This window comes from Epinephelus fuscoguttatus, linkage group LG14 (genome assembly GCF_011397635.1).
Source record: "Epinephelus fuscoguttatus linkage group LG14, E.fuscoguttatus.final_Chr_v1".
Lineage (NCBI taxonomy): Eukaryota > Metazoa > Chordata > Actinopteri > Perciformes > Serranidae > Epinephelus > Epinephelus fuscoguttatus.
Genome location: NC_064765.1, coordinates 9,552,770 through 9,569,882, shown reverse-complemented (window position 1 = coordinate 9,569,882; position 17,113 = coordinate 9,552,770). Strand labels below are relative to the sequence as shown.

The following is a 17,113-nucleotide window of genomic DNA, read 5'->3' as shown; positions in this document are numbered from 1 at the left end:
TCTTTTAAAGACATTGAGACTTTATTGTTGTCTCGTTTGAGGATACAGGGACTTTCATATTGTTGACAATATTTAGTTTTTTATACTTATTGGGTCCTACTGATCCCAAATTGAAAGGAGAAATAAAAAATGCGAACCAAACAAAAGTTTGGGTCTCAGGAGGATAAAGTTCTGAAAATATACTATGAAAAATGTACTGTATATCTGATTTAAAGTCAAAGAGCTGCACAGTTATGTGCATGCATCCATCCATTTTCATCCACCTATCCGGGGCCAGGTCACAGGGGCAGCAGGCCGAGCAAAGCACCCCAGACATCCCTCTCCCCAACAACACTTTCCAGCTCCTCCTGGAGGACCCCAAGGTGTTCCCAGGCCTGATGAGATATGTAATCCCTGCAGCATGTTCTGGGTCTGCCCCGGGGCAAATATATTGTCCAAGGAACATTAAAAAGTTTATATAATACAGTATGTGCAATGTACAGAGATGATAATCAATTGGAAATGCATGGAGAAGGATATAGGAATTGTGAGCAGAAACTTTATATTCAAGCTTGACCCCCTACTTTTTGGTTTGCAGCAGCTTCTGGATGAAGCACTTACTGAGTTTGTCCACAAGGAGGCGGAATCACAGCAACAAACACAGTGTATGAGCCCCAGTGTGAACACAAAATGTGTATATATTTAATGCTATTTCTCCAGATGGCTGTTTTTAATGAATGCTTGTGTAATAAGATGGAAATAAAGGGGATTTTTTCGCATTTAATTGTCTTATAAAATGCATTTTGTCTAACTATGTTGTGTAAGCAGTAACAGTAAAGTCAATTAATAAAGCTTGATTTCATATGATTTATTTAAATGATAAAAAAAAATGTTATTTTCTTTTGTCTGCCAACATGGGACTCCCAGTCTGTAATGACACAGAAGTCCAGCCTTGTTTTTTTCCTCTGTCCAATAAAATGTGATATTACGCAGCGTGCGTGCCTGACAGCGGACGCGCGTCGCAGAGAGCAGCAGCAGCAGACAGACAGGCAGCGGAGTTGGTACGAACATCTTCGACTTCTCAAACCAAAAACACCTCGACTGCTCTTCAGCTGCCCCGCTCCGCAGACATGCCTCGGACCCACCGCTGCTCTCTGGGGGATTTACGTTGGATTTTAAGCGCCTGATCACCCCGGAAAAAGATGCCTAAACGTGAAGCAAACAGCGCAGGAGAAAGTGTGCCTTGTTTGGAGCTGAACGGGTCGTGTGCCACAACATAAAACTCGGGAGCGCATCAAGGCCAGCAGCAGCCTGTAGCACCAGCTAGCTAGTCGGCTAACGCTAGCCTGCTAACGTTACAGGTGTTTAGGCAGCAAATAACCAAACGTAACTTGTAGCTGTAGTTAGCTGGCGGCAAGCTGAGCTCCCATGTCGTGACTTAACGTTGAACTAAATGTGCCTATTATAAGCTTTCAAGCGAACCCCAAGTAGCAAGTATAACACTTAGCAACATTGTTATTAGCCGTTAGCTTCTTAGTTAGCCGCTGTTTACAGCAGCAGCAGCAGCAGCGGGCTAGCCTCACTAGCCACCAAGCTAGCGAGTTAACTTTATAGCTACATGTGCTTATTTTATGTTGTAGCTAGTTTTTCGCTCTTTAACCCGACTCGACTACGGACTTGCAGTGTGGTTTTGTGATACTCTTCATATTTGCAAGCCAGACTGGTTGACTTTTTCCGCCGTGCCTGCCCTGGACTGACCCACCCACAAGGACTATCTATCCGGGGCCGATGCTGACAGTTCAGCCCGGATCACGGCAACGCCAGGAGCCGCTACAGCAATGCAGCCCCAGCAGATATACGACTTTTCAAGTGACGAGAACAGTCACAAATGGAGAGGCCTCTTCGTGCAAGCTTTACGGAAGGTAACATTGTGATTACTACACTTGATAATCTTCGCAAAGTCACTAAACTGCCTTTCATAACACGTATTCTCATGCTGGAGATTCAGTGGTGCTGGGTTAAAGGTACTTGTTACCTCACCAGCCCAAACTTTTGCCACAAGTTGTCAACTTAGTCTTATAAACAGCCAAAAAATACGAATACTACAATGAGCTATACAAGTAAATGTACATGCACCAGCAGTAAGTCACCCCGTTAAAAGTATTTAATTGAAAGTATGTAATGTTTTGATGATCAGCAGTCATTTGTCAGTGTTTAAACTGCTGTCCTCATCCTCTGTGGCTGTTGACGTGTCTAAAGTGTGTTTATTCAGAAAAATCTCTCACCCAAGTTCCCCATAATGACTTTTTTTCCCACCGTGTTTTTGAAGAAGTTGTTCAAATTTGACCAGTTTGTACAGTGCCTTGATGTGTTGCTACTAGTTTTGAGTGTAAACAGGCCACACTAATAACATGCAGGGTGCTGATGTTACCTCCAAGCTAAATACCAGTGAAGCTGTCCTGGGACTGCTGCCTTGTAGCTGCAAGGCTCTGTCAAACATCATTTGACATGGTGTGTTGCTGCCAGCCTCTTTTTTATTTGTTCCTCATTTGGTGTAACAGCAAAGATGTCTCATCCTTGCAGAGCGGAGACACTCTGCAGCTGTTGTATGATGCTTTCATGTGAAGTTTCCCTCCTTTTTCTGAAGAAATGCAAGCTAATTCTCATAAACCTAATTCAAACTTCCAAGACAGGAAACATTTTAATTTTAATGTCCTTGGTCAGCAGGACTAACCCGTATCAGTTCCTTCTTGACTGTCCCTCTCTTTCTCTTTTCTTGCATCATCTTGGCTTCTCCCTGTCATCACCAGGTTTATTTTCTGTTTTCTGACCTCCGCCTGCTTCCCTCAGTCTTTGTGCTCAGACTTGCAAACTCATGACAGTCTGGTACTCAGTGCTAACTGAGAACACTAAGTTATTGAGGCTCTTTTTGTTTCACTGTCAACTCTTTTGACTTGCTGTTCCATTATGTTGTGCGCAGAGCCACACTGTTTAGATACTGGAGGATGCACAAAGCTCTGCGTGCTGCTGGCCCCTTTTGAAATGGGTCTGTGTGCAAACCCACAAGGTCCTGTCAAGAGCCTTTCATATGTTTATGGTGCCTGATGTGGTTTGAGCTCAAAAGAGTTGCTAATGGGTTAAAAGAGGGACGTAAACTGTTGTGGAAAAGCTGTGTTGTCATGCAAAGTAGTGTCACGATACTGGAATTATTAACTTCATTACACTACCTTTAAAATAATCTATTCAATACTTAAGGGAAAAATTTACTTTGAGGGCATAACATTTTAAATTTTAACAACAGGTAAATATAACGAAGCTATAACATGACAACAGCGATTTTTCTCTTCTTGGTTGGTAGCAGAGACCAGCAAATTTACCATAGTAGGCATTAATAATAAGTGGGAAATGCTTGAAACCATTTCTAATATTCAGAAACGATATGCATCTATGAGTCAACTATTTTGGCAACAGTAATGCAAAGCAGAGACAGTACATGATTTTCTAAGTTTTTATATTCTTGAGCTACCTGTGCTGTGCTTTGAGCAACAGTAATACAAGCTTGTGATCGGGGTTGTAACTAACTTTCTTGTCGATTCCAATATATACCAGCCACTCAGTAGATTATTGTTGTTTTTTATGGCTGATGAGTGAAGAAAATCTAGCAGCCACTTGCACGTTTTACCAGCACTTGGCTGGAGGGCGGTGCTAACCTCCAGGCCTGCTTGTGATGCAGTGGTACATCAGGATGGCACAGTAAAAGTTGTTGCTCACCTTGGTAACCTGTAGGAGGTTTGACGTCACCCAAACATCAACCACTTCTGACCTGCAGCTTGTCATCCAACCAGTTCATTGTTGATGTTTTTCCATTACTGACGCATCCTTTCAAACTTTAAAGTCACCCCCAGACAAAGGACAAAGTTGTTGAACTCAAAACTAAAACTAAGACTTGACTTGAGACAAGGGCTAGGTATTGTTTAAATATTCCGATACCAGTAACCTACCAATACCAGTCCCCTTAAAGTGACACTGATGCCAATAAAGTCCTTAATTTGAAGCCTTTTTCGTACTTCATTCAGTACCCATGATGTGAATTGAAGCATTTGATTACTTTAATTACTTACAAACATTTTAGTGACATCTTGGCACACTGAACTGCCAGCTCCGTCAACCTCACCATGCTCATCTTCACCATACCACAGACTGTATGCACTGTAGCTGCAACGGTAGTGTCCCAATCATATGTTGAATTAAATCAAAGAACGCTTGCGGTGATTGGCTGCAAGCAAAACTGTACAAATCATTTTCATTCTAGATCTGAGTACAGAAAGTATTGAATGCAGGTATAGTTTGAGTAGAGAAGTTTCAATACTAATTGTTCACGGGTTATTTCAGTTGATACCTCAATGGTATCAAATAACGATACCCAGCCTTACTTCAGACTACATGTGGTTTACTTTGACACAGAGTTACTACAATTGAAACTTCACAGCGTGTGGACTTATTTGGAAAGATATGAATGGTTAAAGAGGAACTATGCCCATGTAAAAAATTCCTGTATTATTCCTGTGGTCTTAAACAGTCCAAAAATATTAGTAAACATGAAATACTCCCCCCTAAATTCAAAAACTACAGTGTTAAAACTCAAATTTGTGATGTCATAGTGTATAAAGTCTGGAGCTGCTCCAAAGACAACGAATTGGGAATTATATTAAAGATGATACTGAGAGCACTGAGGTGAATTTTCAGAGTATATAAGAACATTTTCTGTTTCAGGACTGAGAACACTACAACAGAATTAAGCTCATCTGGGTATAAAAAAAATCAAACAAACATTCTGTGGGTCAGAAAAAACAGTCTTCCATTCATCGTCTATGGAGCAGCTCCAGACTTTAAACTTGATCACATCACAATTTGAGACTAGCTCAGAGAGGAGCTCATGTTCTCATAAACTGGTATTTCTTTGGTCGTGTTCCCTTTTTAAAATACTGAAATATTTGAGTTCCTGGAAGAGATGAAAGTACTGCACTTTAAGCACTGCGAGTTTATTTTGTAAAGCATGAAAGACACATTTCTGTTCTAGGAAACAGATTCTCAGTGTTACTATCTTTTTGTGCTGTGTTTTGATGTAACTACCCTCTTTGTTTAAAGTGCAGCTAATCGAGTGTCTACTTCAGACTTTTGCTCTGAGATCAGTTATTGGCACACGCAATCTACTCTTCCTTCCCTTTTTTTAATGCAAAGTAACATTCAAACAATCAAAATGACTCCAGAAACTTTTATTTGGCAATTCATGATCAAAAGTTTTGATTCGTCCATTTGGGCAGCAAGGCCCTGAACCTGCTAAGGCAGGGACTTTATCAAAGTATGGCACTGACTTTTAATGCATTAATTTTAGTAACACACAGTGCCTAGATAAACCTGCCGTGGATTAGCCATGTAGCAACAACATGTTTATAAATAACACAACCCTTTTTGTGTCAGTTATCCGTAGCACAGTGGAGATGATGTGATGAATCAGGTGAAACTGAGTGAGCAGGTGGTGGACCGTGGTGCCGCGGTTTCATTGTCTCAACTTGTTACACAACTGCCGGAGGGAAAGCCTGTCAGAGATTGACGCAAGAGAGGTTTGTTATGGTTTTGACAGACTGTGACTCGCTGTTTTTCACAGCTGTCCTCCGGAGGGTTTCCTTGTCAGAAGGAGCCATGGTGGATGACTCCACCCCTGAGAATGATTTAGATTATTGTTTAGAGGACAGATGTAAGAAAACCTGTTGATAGACAGAAACTGCTTCGAGCTGGAGCAGGGAAGTGACTCTGTGATCAACCAGGGAGGTAGTTTGAGAAGTGTCGCCTTCAGCTGGTGGGAGATCTCTTGGAGAATTACCTCATGAATGAGACAGACTTATCCGGCTACAGCCTGTGTTTACTGACACTTTACAGATTGCTGTGGAATCAGGTGGATGGAAGTAGGGTTGAAACAATTAAGTGATTGACTTAGATTTAATCAGCAGCTATTTTGATAATCATTTAAGTAATTAATCAAGCAAAAATTCTAATATTTTTGTATTTAGGACTGTTGGACAGAAAATTTGAAGTTTGAACACGTCACCTTGAGCTCTGGGAATTTAGGGTGCTTTCACATCTGCCTTGTTTGATTCGGTTCAGTTGAACTCAAGTTCATTTGCCCCGTTTGCCCCCCCGTTTCTAGTTGGAGCCGCGCCTCGTTTTCAAACTGTATGGTTTGACTAAAATGAACAATGACAGCAATATAGTCCACGATGAGCAGCGCTAAAATCAACCTGCGTAGTTGTCCCTCCATTGTGACATTAGAAAGTGTCACATTTATCTTGCAAGTGTACTCTTCTTCAACATTTGGTTTACTTCCTGGATTTTTCCCACATGGAAATTCTGACCAATCAAGAGCAGCTGTCTCGTGCAAGGCATTTGATCTGGTCCGCTTGTAAATGCTGCCGTGAGAACACGAACCAACTCTAGGCAGTTATGAAAGCAAGTATTAATTGCAGGTCTGAATAATAGTACTTAAAGAGATAGTTCTGATTTTTTGAAATGGGATTGTGTGAGGAGCTTATCCATAGTCAATGAATTACATACAATAGATACAGTACATTGCTTAGCTTCCATTTCAGCACTCCTGCTGCTTCTCCAAACTGGGGGCGTGCTGACATCTACTGTATGTAACACACTGACTTTGCATAAGTACCTCACACAACCCCACTTCAAAAAATCTTAACTATCCCTTGAAGCACCATGAGCGCTGTGATCTCTCTTGAGGCTACACTTATAAATGCAAGCTTAACTGCACACCCTGGAGTGATGAGGGGCCTGGTAAAGGTGTGAGGTGCCTGAGACTTGAAGTTGTAGCTTTAGGTTTTAACTGCTCTGGGGATGAAACACCGACCATGAACTGCAACGACCCCGGTTTGAATCAGGCTGTAGACCTTTCTCTCTCTTGTTTCCTGTCATCTCTTGAGTACGCATAAAGCACACAAATAATAATAATAATAAAAAAGGTTTATATTGTCCACATAGAAATGAGTAAGTCAGTTTTGTCTAAAGTAAATGGGAAAACACTACATGCTAACACATGTGCAGCCGTCTGTGTTTCTGTCTGTGTCGTTGACATTTCAGCATATAGGAGTCCAGTGTTTGTCTCCCCGCAGCGTCTGAGTGTCCTGGCTATTCTTGATCACTGCGGCTCGTGCCCGGTGCTATGCAAGAGCGTCATTTAGCCTCCAACATGCCGGTGTTGATAATAACTGTGCATTCCCCGGGTCTGCTGTTTCACTGGCATCAAGAGAAAGGCCAGAGCTTCGCTGGGTACAGTTTCATTCCATTGCCATGTTGAGTTAGCGCAGCACGATGCTGCTGACTTCACGGGGCTTCACAGGCCAACATTTAAAGCTGTGATTGGTCGGGTTACAAACATGCTTTGTGTGTGTGTGTGTGTGTGTTGCCTCTTTTATCCTCTCAGCTTGAGTAGTTGGTTAAAATCTGACAGGGTGACTTCACAACAGGTTAAAACTCATACCTCAGGTCTTTCTATTTTTACTTTAGTCAGTTATGCTGCCAGGCTAGACAGAGATGTTGTCACTAACTACAAGCCTCCACTCTGGTGCACCACTGTGTGAGTCCAAATATCCAAATCCAATCCAAATATAACAGATACTGCTCAAGAGTTGCCAAAGATCTAGAGTCTAGACTTCATAAAGTATTTCTAACTATGACAATAAGACAAATACAAAGTGCCTTGTCCCATAAAGAGGTCAGGTCTTGTTTATTTATGTGTCAGTCTATTTTTAGCACCTCATATCTATCTCATCTGTCGTCAAGCTGGGTAAAAAAAAAAACTTTCACTTTAGCGACTCTGCTGTCTGAGCTCACTTGGCAGTATTATACACAAAAAGAAATTTGTCTGTGCAACTCCATGTGTTCATTAAATTAGATCCCTGTAAGATAAAGGAGGTTATAACTACTTCAGTAGAGCTACTGGTAGAGCTGTGTTGGATATTTTGGGAATGTGTTTTTGTGTGTAAAGGTGTAAATTAAGATAGATTTTAGGCATTTAATGTCTTTATTATCAAGTAGACAGAAGTGAGATGACAGGAAGTGAGTGGATGAAGAGATAAGGAATTATGTTATGCCACAAAGGTCCTCTGCTACACTTCAGCTGGAGACGTTGCAGTTCATGGTTGGCGCTTTCACCCCAAATGGAACCATTTCATTTTTTAAGTTTTTATTTGATCATAGTCAGGGCTTGTGATGTGATCTGCAGGGACAAGGGTTGAGAATAAGCATGAACTAAATCAGGCTGCAAAGCTAATCACAGTATTATCGAAATCGCAATATGGCCAGGTGCAAAATTCAAATCTCAGTAGCTGCAATTTTTGATAAAGGTAAAACATTTCACAATGTACTGTTACAAATGAAGCATTATGGTGCTGCCCCCGACTAAGAATTTTCCTAGTCGATCAATAGTCGTCATTTAGGGCCATTCGTCGACTAGTCGCCCGCATGTTTACCATATTAATTTGATAATTAAAGTATATATTTTGGGCGGGGCAACACAATGGTTTGAGTTGAAGGTGTGAGAAAGAATAGTATCAGTAACATTGTTAACACTGTGCTACATTACAGAGAAATACAAAACCGTACTAATGAACCTTCATTAATATAGGCCTGTATTATATCTCCAAGTGCACGTCACACACTGAGCGAGCTGCCTGTTAATGACACTGTGGGCTAATGGGCATGTAGCTACTTCCATGTTTCAGATGATACGTCATGTTTGTAGTCGACCAATGAAGATGAGTTTACATATCACCTTGTGTTCGTCCTTCACCTTCTCAAAATGATCCCACACTTTGGATTTCCTGCCCGACATGTTATTAACTAGCCTGTGGAATAACCGCAGGTACCAGCCCTGGAAATTAACCTGACTCTTGTCTGACTGCTGAGCGTGGACACTTCCTGTGTCTGTCCTTTCAAATTAAATTCCCACATGGTCCAGTCATATAGGTGTTGATTTATTTTGACAAGGTGCAGCTCCTAATACAGTTTCACGTGTTTTTGTTTTGTTTTGTTTTTCTGCGACTAAGTGACCAATGAAATACTGTCGACTAATGAGCTTTCTGGCCGACTAACGTTTGGTCAACTATTTAGGGGCAGCCCTACTCTGTATGCAGTATTCACTTTGGAGAGTTGATGGCCATTTTGACAATTTACTTTCACATTTACTGATATTTGGTCCTCTGCAGATTTTAATTCCTAAATCCTGGGCATGTGGATCGGTTTTTTTTTGGCTGTGCTGCAAAAAACTAAGGAATAAAAACAAGGGGAAAAAAGCAAAGCAGCGAGTGACCGCTATAGAGCTCCACCATAAGCAGTTGTCACCTCTTCAATTAAAGCTGACTTAAAAATATTACAGAGTAAGTGACACACTCTAAACCCTGTCACTCTCATGCATCACGTTGTCATGTCCTCTGGATGAGTTTTGTGTGTTGATTGGACAGGATGCTCCTCGTAACAGGTTGCACTTCCTGCGCACCAGCCCCGGGCCGTCCACAGAGTCGGGCTGATTAATACACATGTTCTCCACCCTTCCCAGATTATTGAATCAAGCCAGTGAACATCACTTCATTCTCAGATGGGGTTCAGACGGAGGATGGGTGAATGCAGGCAGGCAGGGGTCACTGGGTCGGGTCAGACTGGGGTCACAGCGAGGCCACATGCTGTCGACGGCACGTCCACCAGCCATTGTCTAGATGATGTGAATGTGAAGAGGGTTAGCTAAATGTCAGGAGTGTGTGTGAGTGTGTGTGTGGTTGTGAATTTTTATTTCCTGGTTGTGGACATGTGTGTGTTTGTTTTGTCGTCTACAGTGTGTCTTGGCGCATGTGTCTGTGCTTCTGTTTGTGTTTATGTCTCTTTGTCTTTGTGTGTGTCTTGTATGTCTGCGCCATGCGTGTTATGTGTGTGTGGGTGTGTGTTTGTGTGTTTTTAATGTGTGTGTGTGTGTGTGTGTGTGTGTGTGCGCCTGTTGTCTCAGAGTTGATCTCTGCCCTATGGTTCCCCAGACAGTCTGGTTGTAATGGCAGATGATGTCATGGCATGAATCACAAACAGTGACACATACTCGGGTATAATAACAAGCCCCACCCCCACCTCTCCACCCCACACACACACACACACACACACACACACACACACACTAGCCACATTACCTGCAACCTGAGCCTGATGCAGCCCTGTATACACAGCCAGGAGAATAATCAATTGAATTAGAAATGTTAACCCTGTATTAACACCGTCCAGCCTCTATTATTACCTCCAACTTCTGTTCTTTTGCCACCAGCACACACAACAACACCTGATCCCTCTGCGTGTGTGCGTTGAGTCATGCATGGTTTTTTTTGTTGTTTTTTTTACCACGGTGCAAGCTGAGTAAAAAGGTGACCTGCATCTTTACATTGAGTTACTGCACAGAATCTGAGCTGCTTTTTGTTTCTTGTGTGCGTGTATCAGCTCCTCGCTACGTCAGCTTGGCAGCGACTAACGTGTCAGTTTCCACGTCTAATACTTTTGATGATGTCGCACTTTCGGGGTAATAAAATCTTCTTTTGAGGTAAAAACGTCTGTGGTTCGAAGAGATTTGGAGAAACGCTGTGTGTACTTTTTCCACTTGAACGATCAGATTTTCCCCCCCCTAACTTTCACTTGTGAGCGACACAGTCTGCTCCATTGTTTTCTGTCAGGTCTCATTATGTCAGCGTGGTGTGGCAGAGCATGTTCACAGCGTTGGTTATAAGATACTCTGTGAATGTACAGTATGTAACTAACACACTTATTTCATGACCCTGTTTGCAACAGACGCCTTGAGGTGATGATGCCAACAGATTCAAAAAAGGAGTTAATAAACATGCTAAAAATTGCATGAAATTAAGTGGTCTTTTACGCAGACAGTCTGTCTGTCTGGTCCTGCACTGTTATCCCTCTGACAGTTGAGTTAATTCTTGGATCTGTTTTAGAAAAATAATATTAGACCACTTCTGCTCCGTGTGTGGTCTGGGTCTTCTGCACACTTATATAAGGCTGCAATTCAATTTTCATTATTGATTTATTCTGTTGATTGTTTTTTTTTTACTTCAAAAATTCGGTTTGTAGTTTTGTCCTTTTCCTGGAAATATAAAAAAAATGGATATAACAGTGGTGAAGTCTTCAAATTGCTTGTTTTGTCTGATCATCAATCAAAAGCGTAAATTATTTTAATTTATAATAATATAAAACAGAAGAAAATTTCAAATTAAAACTGCAACAAGTAGTTGATTATTTCATTGGCAACTATTTTGATAATCCATTAACTGTTTTAAGTTATTTTTCAAGCAAAAATACTAATAATTTTTGAGTTAAAGCCTTTCCAGTTATGAGATTTGGGTATTTTCTCTGTTTTATATTACAAACTTAATTTTTTTTTGGTTTGGTTTTGGACTATTTGTTGGATTTTACACAAAAGGAACAAACAGAAAACGATAAAAAGTGATAAATGAATACAGGAATTATGAAAATCGAAAGTTGGCTTTGGATTTCCTTGTAATAGACTATTTTCTGACATTTTATTAACTAAACGATTAATAAATTAAGTCAGAAAATAAATTTTATTTTTAAATTTGTTTCATTTTATTCACTAATTTGACAGAGACAACACACATTTTTTTATTTTCTTCCATTTTAATAAAAAATGCAACCAGTGGAATGTACACAGGACTTCTAGCCATAGCTAATTTGCAGATCTTGTGTCTGGTTACGCTTTTAAGGGATAAAACATGCAAGAAAACACTTTAATATTTGCAGTAATAAAACAAACTAAGGCTGGAGAAAATGAAATATCACAACTTTTTTTTTAACAAATGATAATGATATTGCAACAATATTGAAGGGCTGATTTTTTTTGTGCTGTCCTGAAATATTTACACAATCAGATCTCCATTAATCATCAGTAATATTGATGTAATGAGTGGGTAAAGGCAAATAAAAGAACAGCCAGAACAGTCTTGTAAGTTCAATGACATCACTTAACTGTAATGCAGCCTTTAAAACCAGGAGAAGATGACGCTTACGCTAAAATTATATTAAAAATCTAAGCTGATATCTAGTCTCATGCCGTGATATTGAAACGATATCAACATATTGCCTAGCCGTACTATTTTCTGACATGTTACAGACGAAACAATGGATTAATTAAAAGAGAAAATAGTTTTAAATGTTGGCAGTCATAGCTAATTTGCAGACCTTGGTTAGGGTTTTAATATATAAAACATATAAGAAAACACTGTAATACAAGCAAACAGTAATCAACCATTGACAAACAACCACTATAAATAAACCTGCACATTATTCCACAATGGAATAATGATAAGTTACAGCCCTATATCTGATGTGCACGAATTTCAAAGCTATAACTGAAGTTGTCATCAGCAGATCAAATACTTTGCCTATCGTCTCAGCACTGGTTTAATGATGCTGCAGTTCTGGTGATGGTGCAGAGCCATCAGTCTGTTTTTTAAGGACAATCCTGTGTGTAATTAACCTGACAGTGGCATTTAGAGCACATCCATGGATCAGTTTCCTGCTCACTGTGTGGTCTGATATTTGCACCGTAGCTAGAGATGGATGTTGCCGTCAGACTCTGTGGATGAAACACCGACCAGTTGGATTTTTCCTGGTAGTTTTTGTCTGTGTGTGAATCCTGGTTGTCTCTCTCCTGTTATTGGCTCTGATCCAGTTTGTGTGTAGTATGAGCCTGCTGAAGCTGCCGCTGCTGCTGCCTCCTCGTACACGCACATCAATACCTCTCAGTCTGCTGCTATGATCTGCTCTCCCCCGGGGGCTTCGCTCTGTGTGGGTAGAGAACAAGGCAGGAGGAGGGTGGAGGGGGGTTTGTGGACGGCGAAAGGGAGAGTGGGAGAGTGAGTGAGCGCTGGGACTTCCTGTACACTAGCCTTTCCCTTCTTAATGGAGCTGACCCATGAAACTGAACACCTTAACATGGCACAGGAGGATGTGCATCAAAGCTTTACGTATGATCCAGATACTGATCGTTTTAATGTCTCTGCCTACATGTAGTGTTCAAAGAGAAGTAACTCTGCAACTGAGTATTATATTGATTCATCCGTAGACTATTATTTTGTTATTAATTGACTATTGTTTCATCTATAAAATGTCACAATCTAATAGCCCAGGTGACATCTTGAAATGGTTTAGACAAACAGTCAAATAAAACCTTAAGATACTAAATTAAGGAGGTAGTGACAGTATATGCCATGAGATAATATACATTTCGACAGTTCGTTTATGATCAATTAACCTGCCCATTATTTTCTTGATTAATCATTTTGTCAATAATATATCAGAAAATAGTGAAACGTGCTGACTGGTGACGTCTTCAAATGATATGTTTTATCCGACCAACAGTCCAAAAATTCAAAGCTTTCAGTTTATTATCATGTAAGTCAAAGAAAAGCATCAAATTATCACGTTTACTAACCCAGGGTAGGGGTTCGAACCCCATTCTGTGCGGAGTTTGCATGTTCTTCCCATGTCGGTGTGGGTTTTCTCTGGGTACTCCAGCTTCCTCCCACAGTCCAAAGACATGCAGGTTAACTGGTGACTCTAAATTACCAGTAGGTGTGAATGTGAGTGTGAATGGTTGTCTGTCTCTATAGGCCCGTTTCCACTGAAGAAGTTCCTGGTACTATTTGGGGGGCAGAAACTACTACAGGAATGTCCTCTCGCTCGGCCCTCTCAACCGCCGTGTCTCCACTGAGAGAGCGGAGTAGGAGGAAGGTTCCTGTAAAGTTACCGGGCTCTGGATGTGATGTAATCATTGCGCGACCATTTTGACCGGGGCGACGTAGTGGCGTAGGGACGCTGTTAGCTGTTAGCCGATAGCGGTGTCATGTTTCATGTCGTATCCGACAACGGGAGGCTTTTAACAGATGACGTCCTGATGTTAGCTTTGCTGCTGCTGTTAGCTGTCCCTGTCAGCTGATGCTTTCTAGACATCGTGATTTCCCAAAACTGAATAAATACCACACACAGCAACACAAAACTGCTTTGCTAGCTCAATCATGTTGTAACTAAGATATCCGCCGGAAAAAAATATGTTTTTCATGGACCGGTTCTTGAGTTTGTTTACATGGCGGTGGAACTATGAACGAGCTAACTCTCGTCTGCTGAGTTTTAAAAATGCCGGCTATTTTGTTGCTTTCTGTTGACGTCACGTTCCGCCTTGAGTATATCCAATCAGCACCAAGTAATCCCCAAGCCCCGGCCAGGAGTTTTTCGGGGCTGTTCTGAGTACCTACTCCGAGGCAGGGACTTGTTTAGCCCCTGTAAAAGTTCCGGAACTCTGACCTTCGGGGGTGGTTCCTGCGGTGGAGACACGCACCAACGGCCCTGGCCCCGTAAAATTACCCCGAAGTTCCTGCGGTAGAAACGGGCCTTAAGTGTCAGCCCTGTGATAGTCTGGTGACCTGTCCAGGGTGTACCCTGCCTTTCACCCAATGTCAGCTGGGATAGGCTCCAGCAAATCATATTTGAGCAGCTAGAACGAGCAAATATTTGGCATTTGGCACAATTATTTAGTGATCAAAACAGTTGCTGATTACGTCTCAACACATCAGTTTATCGACGTACGGTTTCAGGTAACTATGTCTTTAACATCTGTGTGTGTATTAAATCAATGTAGATGTGTGTTGTAAATCAATGAGTGCTTTGTGTTTTTGCATCAATTTGAAGAGGTGCTCTGATATTCCAGGTGTTAAAATTGCCCAAAACGTACATTTCGTATAGTTATTATTCATTCAAAATTCTATCTTGATTCCCAGGTAATTTGACTTTGTGAAGATGTATATCAATTTAGTGTTATACAATTGCAGCAAGCTGTCAATTATTTAGTTAGTTGATTGCCAGATATTTTGTCAACAATACTTTTGATACTCCATTAATCAATTATGTATTTTGTTTTGTGTTTCCAAGCAAAAAAAGTAAAAAAAATTGCTTGTTTTAGCTTCTCAATTGTCAACATTTTCTGGTGTTGTTAGTCTTCTGTGATAAGAAAGTAAACGCATGGGTGCCGAACATTGTGAGAACTGCCTGTCACAAATTCCTGACATTTTGAACATCGAACAATGAATTGAGAAACTAATGGACAGAAAAATCAATGCTAAAAATAATTAGCTGCCCTTACTATGATAGAAGATTTTACTGCCAATGAACCCAACTGCCCAACATCTTCACAATAACGTAGAACAGAATGATAGAAAAAACTCACATTTGAGTAAATAAGTGATGTCTTGCTTGATAAATTACAATTAATGGATTATCAGGTTCGTTTAATTTTCTGTTGATTGACTTATTTGAATTGTTATTGATTGCCTAATTGTTTCAGCGCTGGACAAGCTCATTTTGCAGTGCATAAAATGGGTGGTAATTACACAAAATTCCTCTGAATCTGTCTTCAGTCAGATTTCAGTTTCAAAGTAATGAAGGAGGATGTTCTGAGGTGCTTCTGCAAGAGAATAGTTTAAAAAACAGCACCTTGTCTCTGATGTTTCGAGTGCTTTTCAAATTCAGGAGTTCCCCTGATATTTTTTTCCCCCACTCACTTGCTTTCACTTTGCTCGTGCTTACTTCAGTGTCCGCTGCCAACTATATTAGACCATGTTGCATCCATCACCCATTAGGATCGAGTTTCAGTGGTACTGTAAATACTCTGAGCCGCAGTCATACCTGCACATGGCCCAGCTCTGCTTTCAGGCCTCAACTTAGACGTCGTCATTGAGCAGAACTGACAGATTCACAGATAGCAGCTCGCTCAGAAGATATCTTAAAGTGTAAAGTTTTCCACTAACTTAATATCTGAGCAGGTAGGGTGGCAACTAATGATTATTTTCCCATCAATAAGGCTGCTGATTATTTTCTCACTTTATCATTTGGTCTAGAAAATGGACAAATGCCCATTTACAATTTCCAAAAGTCAAAAGTAAATAATTGTTTTGTTATCTCCACCAACAGTCCAAAGATATTCAGGTAATTATCTTATAAGATTGGGGCGTCGCAGTATACCTGTGCTGACGATAACTGTGATCTTTAAGAATTAAAAATAATATCATGGTAATAATAAATGTATGAAAATAATCCAGAGCCTCTTAAATTATCGAGGTTTTTTTTGGGTTTTTTTGTTGTTTTTTTTTTGCTCTTACTTTTTCTTCCTCCCCTAATGCCATCTGAATTCTTTTTCAGTAAATATTATGTGTAATTGCTCTTTTTGTACGATTTTGTACAGTTATGGTACAAATCCACCTCCCTAAACTCAGGTAAACTATTTGCTACAAAAGAACCAAAATGCATAATTAACAAAGTTGAAGATGAATTTGATTAATAGCATTTTTTGGGTCAGATTTTAGTGCCAGTCCCAGTATAAATTAAGGACACTATAATACATTTGAGAAGCTGGAAGTATAAAATCTTTTGTCGCTTTAACAAAAAAAATTGGTTAAGTGTTCATCAAAATTTTGGCAGATGGATCCAAATCCTAAAGATAGTCAGTTTGTTCGTACAGAAAAACTAAAAAATCCGGAAAAATTATTCCGATTTGTGAAACTGGAATCAGTGACTTTTGGGCAGCGAACTCACTACTTTTAAGTGTTTCGGCTGAATTATGTTGGTACTACCGAGAAACAATTCACGTTAAATCAGTTGGTGCCAAATTTCCGTACTCGAGAGCGCATCTTGGTTAGAACGCTAAGTTTAGACTAGAGGCAGATGTGTAGCGAAGCGCTACGAAGCCTGGAAGCCAGCCATTGGAGCTATGTTGCTGTCGGGTTCATTTTTAGGCAGGAGGCGGATACTCCTTAAAGGTGAAGCTGGTAGATGCTCTGTCAGCGAGCCAAGACTTTCGCTGCAGTGCCAGTCCTCCCTGAGTTTCGGCGTCTGGTCTATTTTCTTTTCTGTATTATTTTAGGAATAGTCGAGTATCACTGCTAGATAAACAGATACGCACACACACAGAGAGAGACCCATAAGATTGGCTCTGTGTGTGATTAGACAAGATCAG

The 17,113-nt window shown here is 40.6% G+C and overlaps 1 protein-coding gene across 1 annotated transcript in view; it reads left to right on the top strand.

Moving 5' to 3' along the window:
• Positions 1–999: 999 nt before the first annotated feature.
• sos2 (son of sevenless homolog 2 (Drosophila)) overlaps positions 1,000–17,113 on the top strand; it is a 53,689-nt gene continuing 37,575 nt past the window's right edge. Inside the window, exon 1 of the mRNA XM_049595495.1 lies at positions 1,000–1,901. Coding sequence (XP_049451452.1) covers positions 1,818–1,901 — 84 coding nt within the window. The 5' untranslated portion in view covers positions 1,000–1,817. The remainder of the gene's footprint in view (positions 1,902–17,113) is intronic.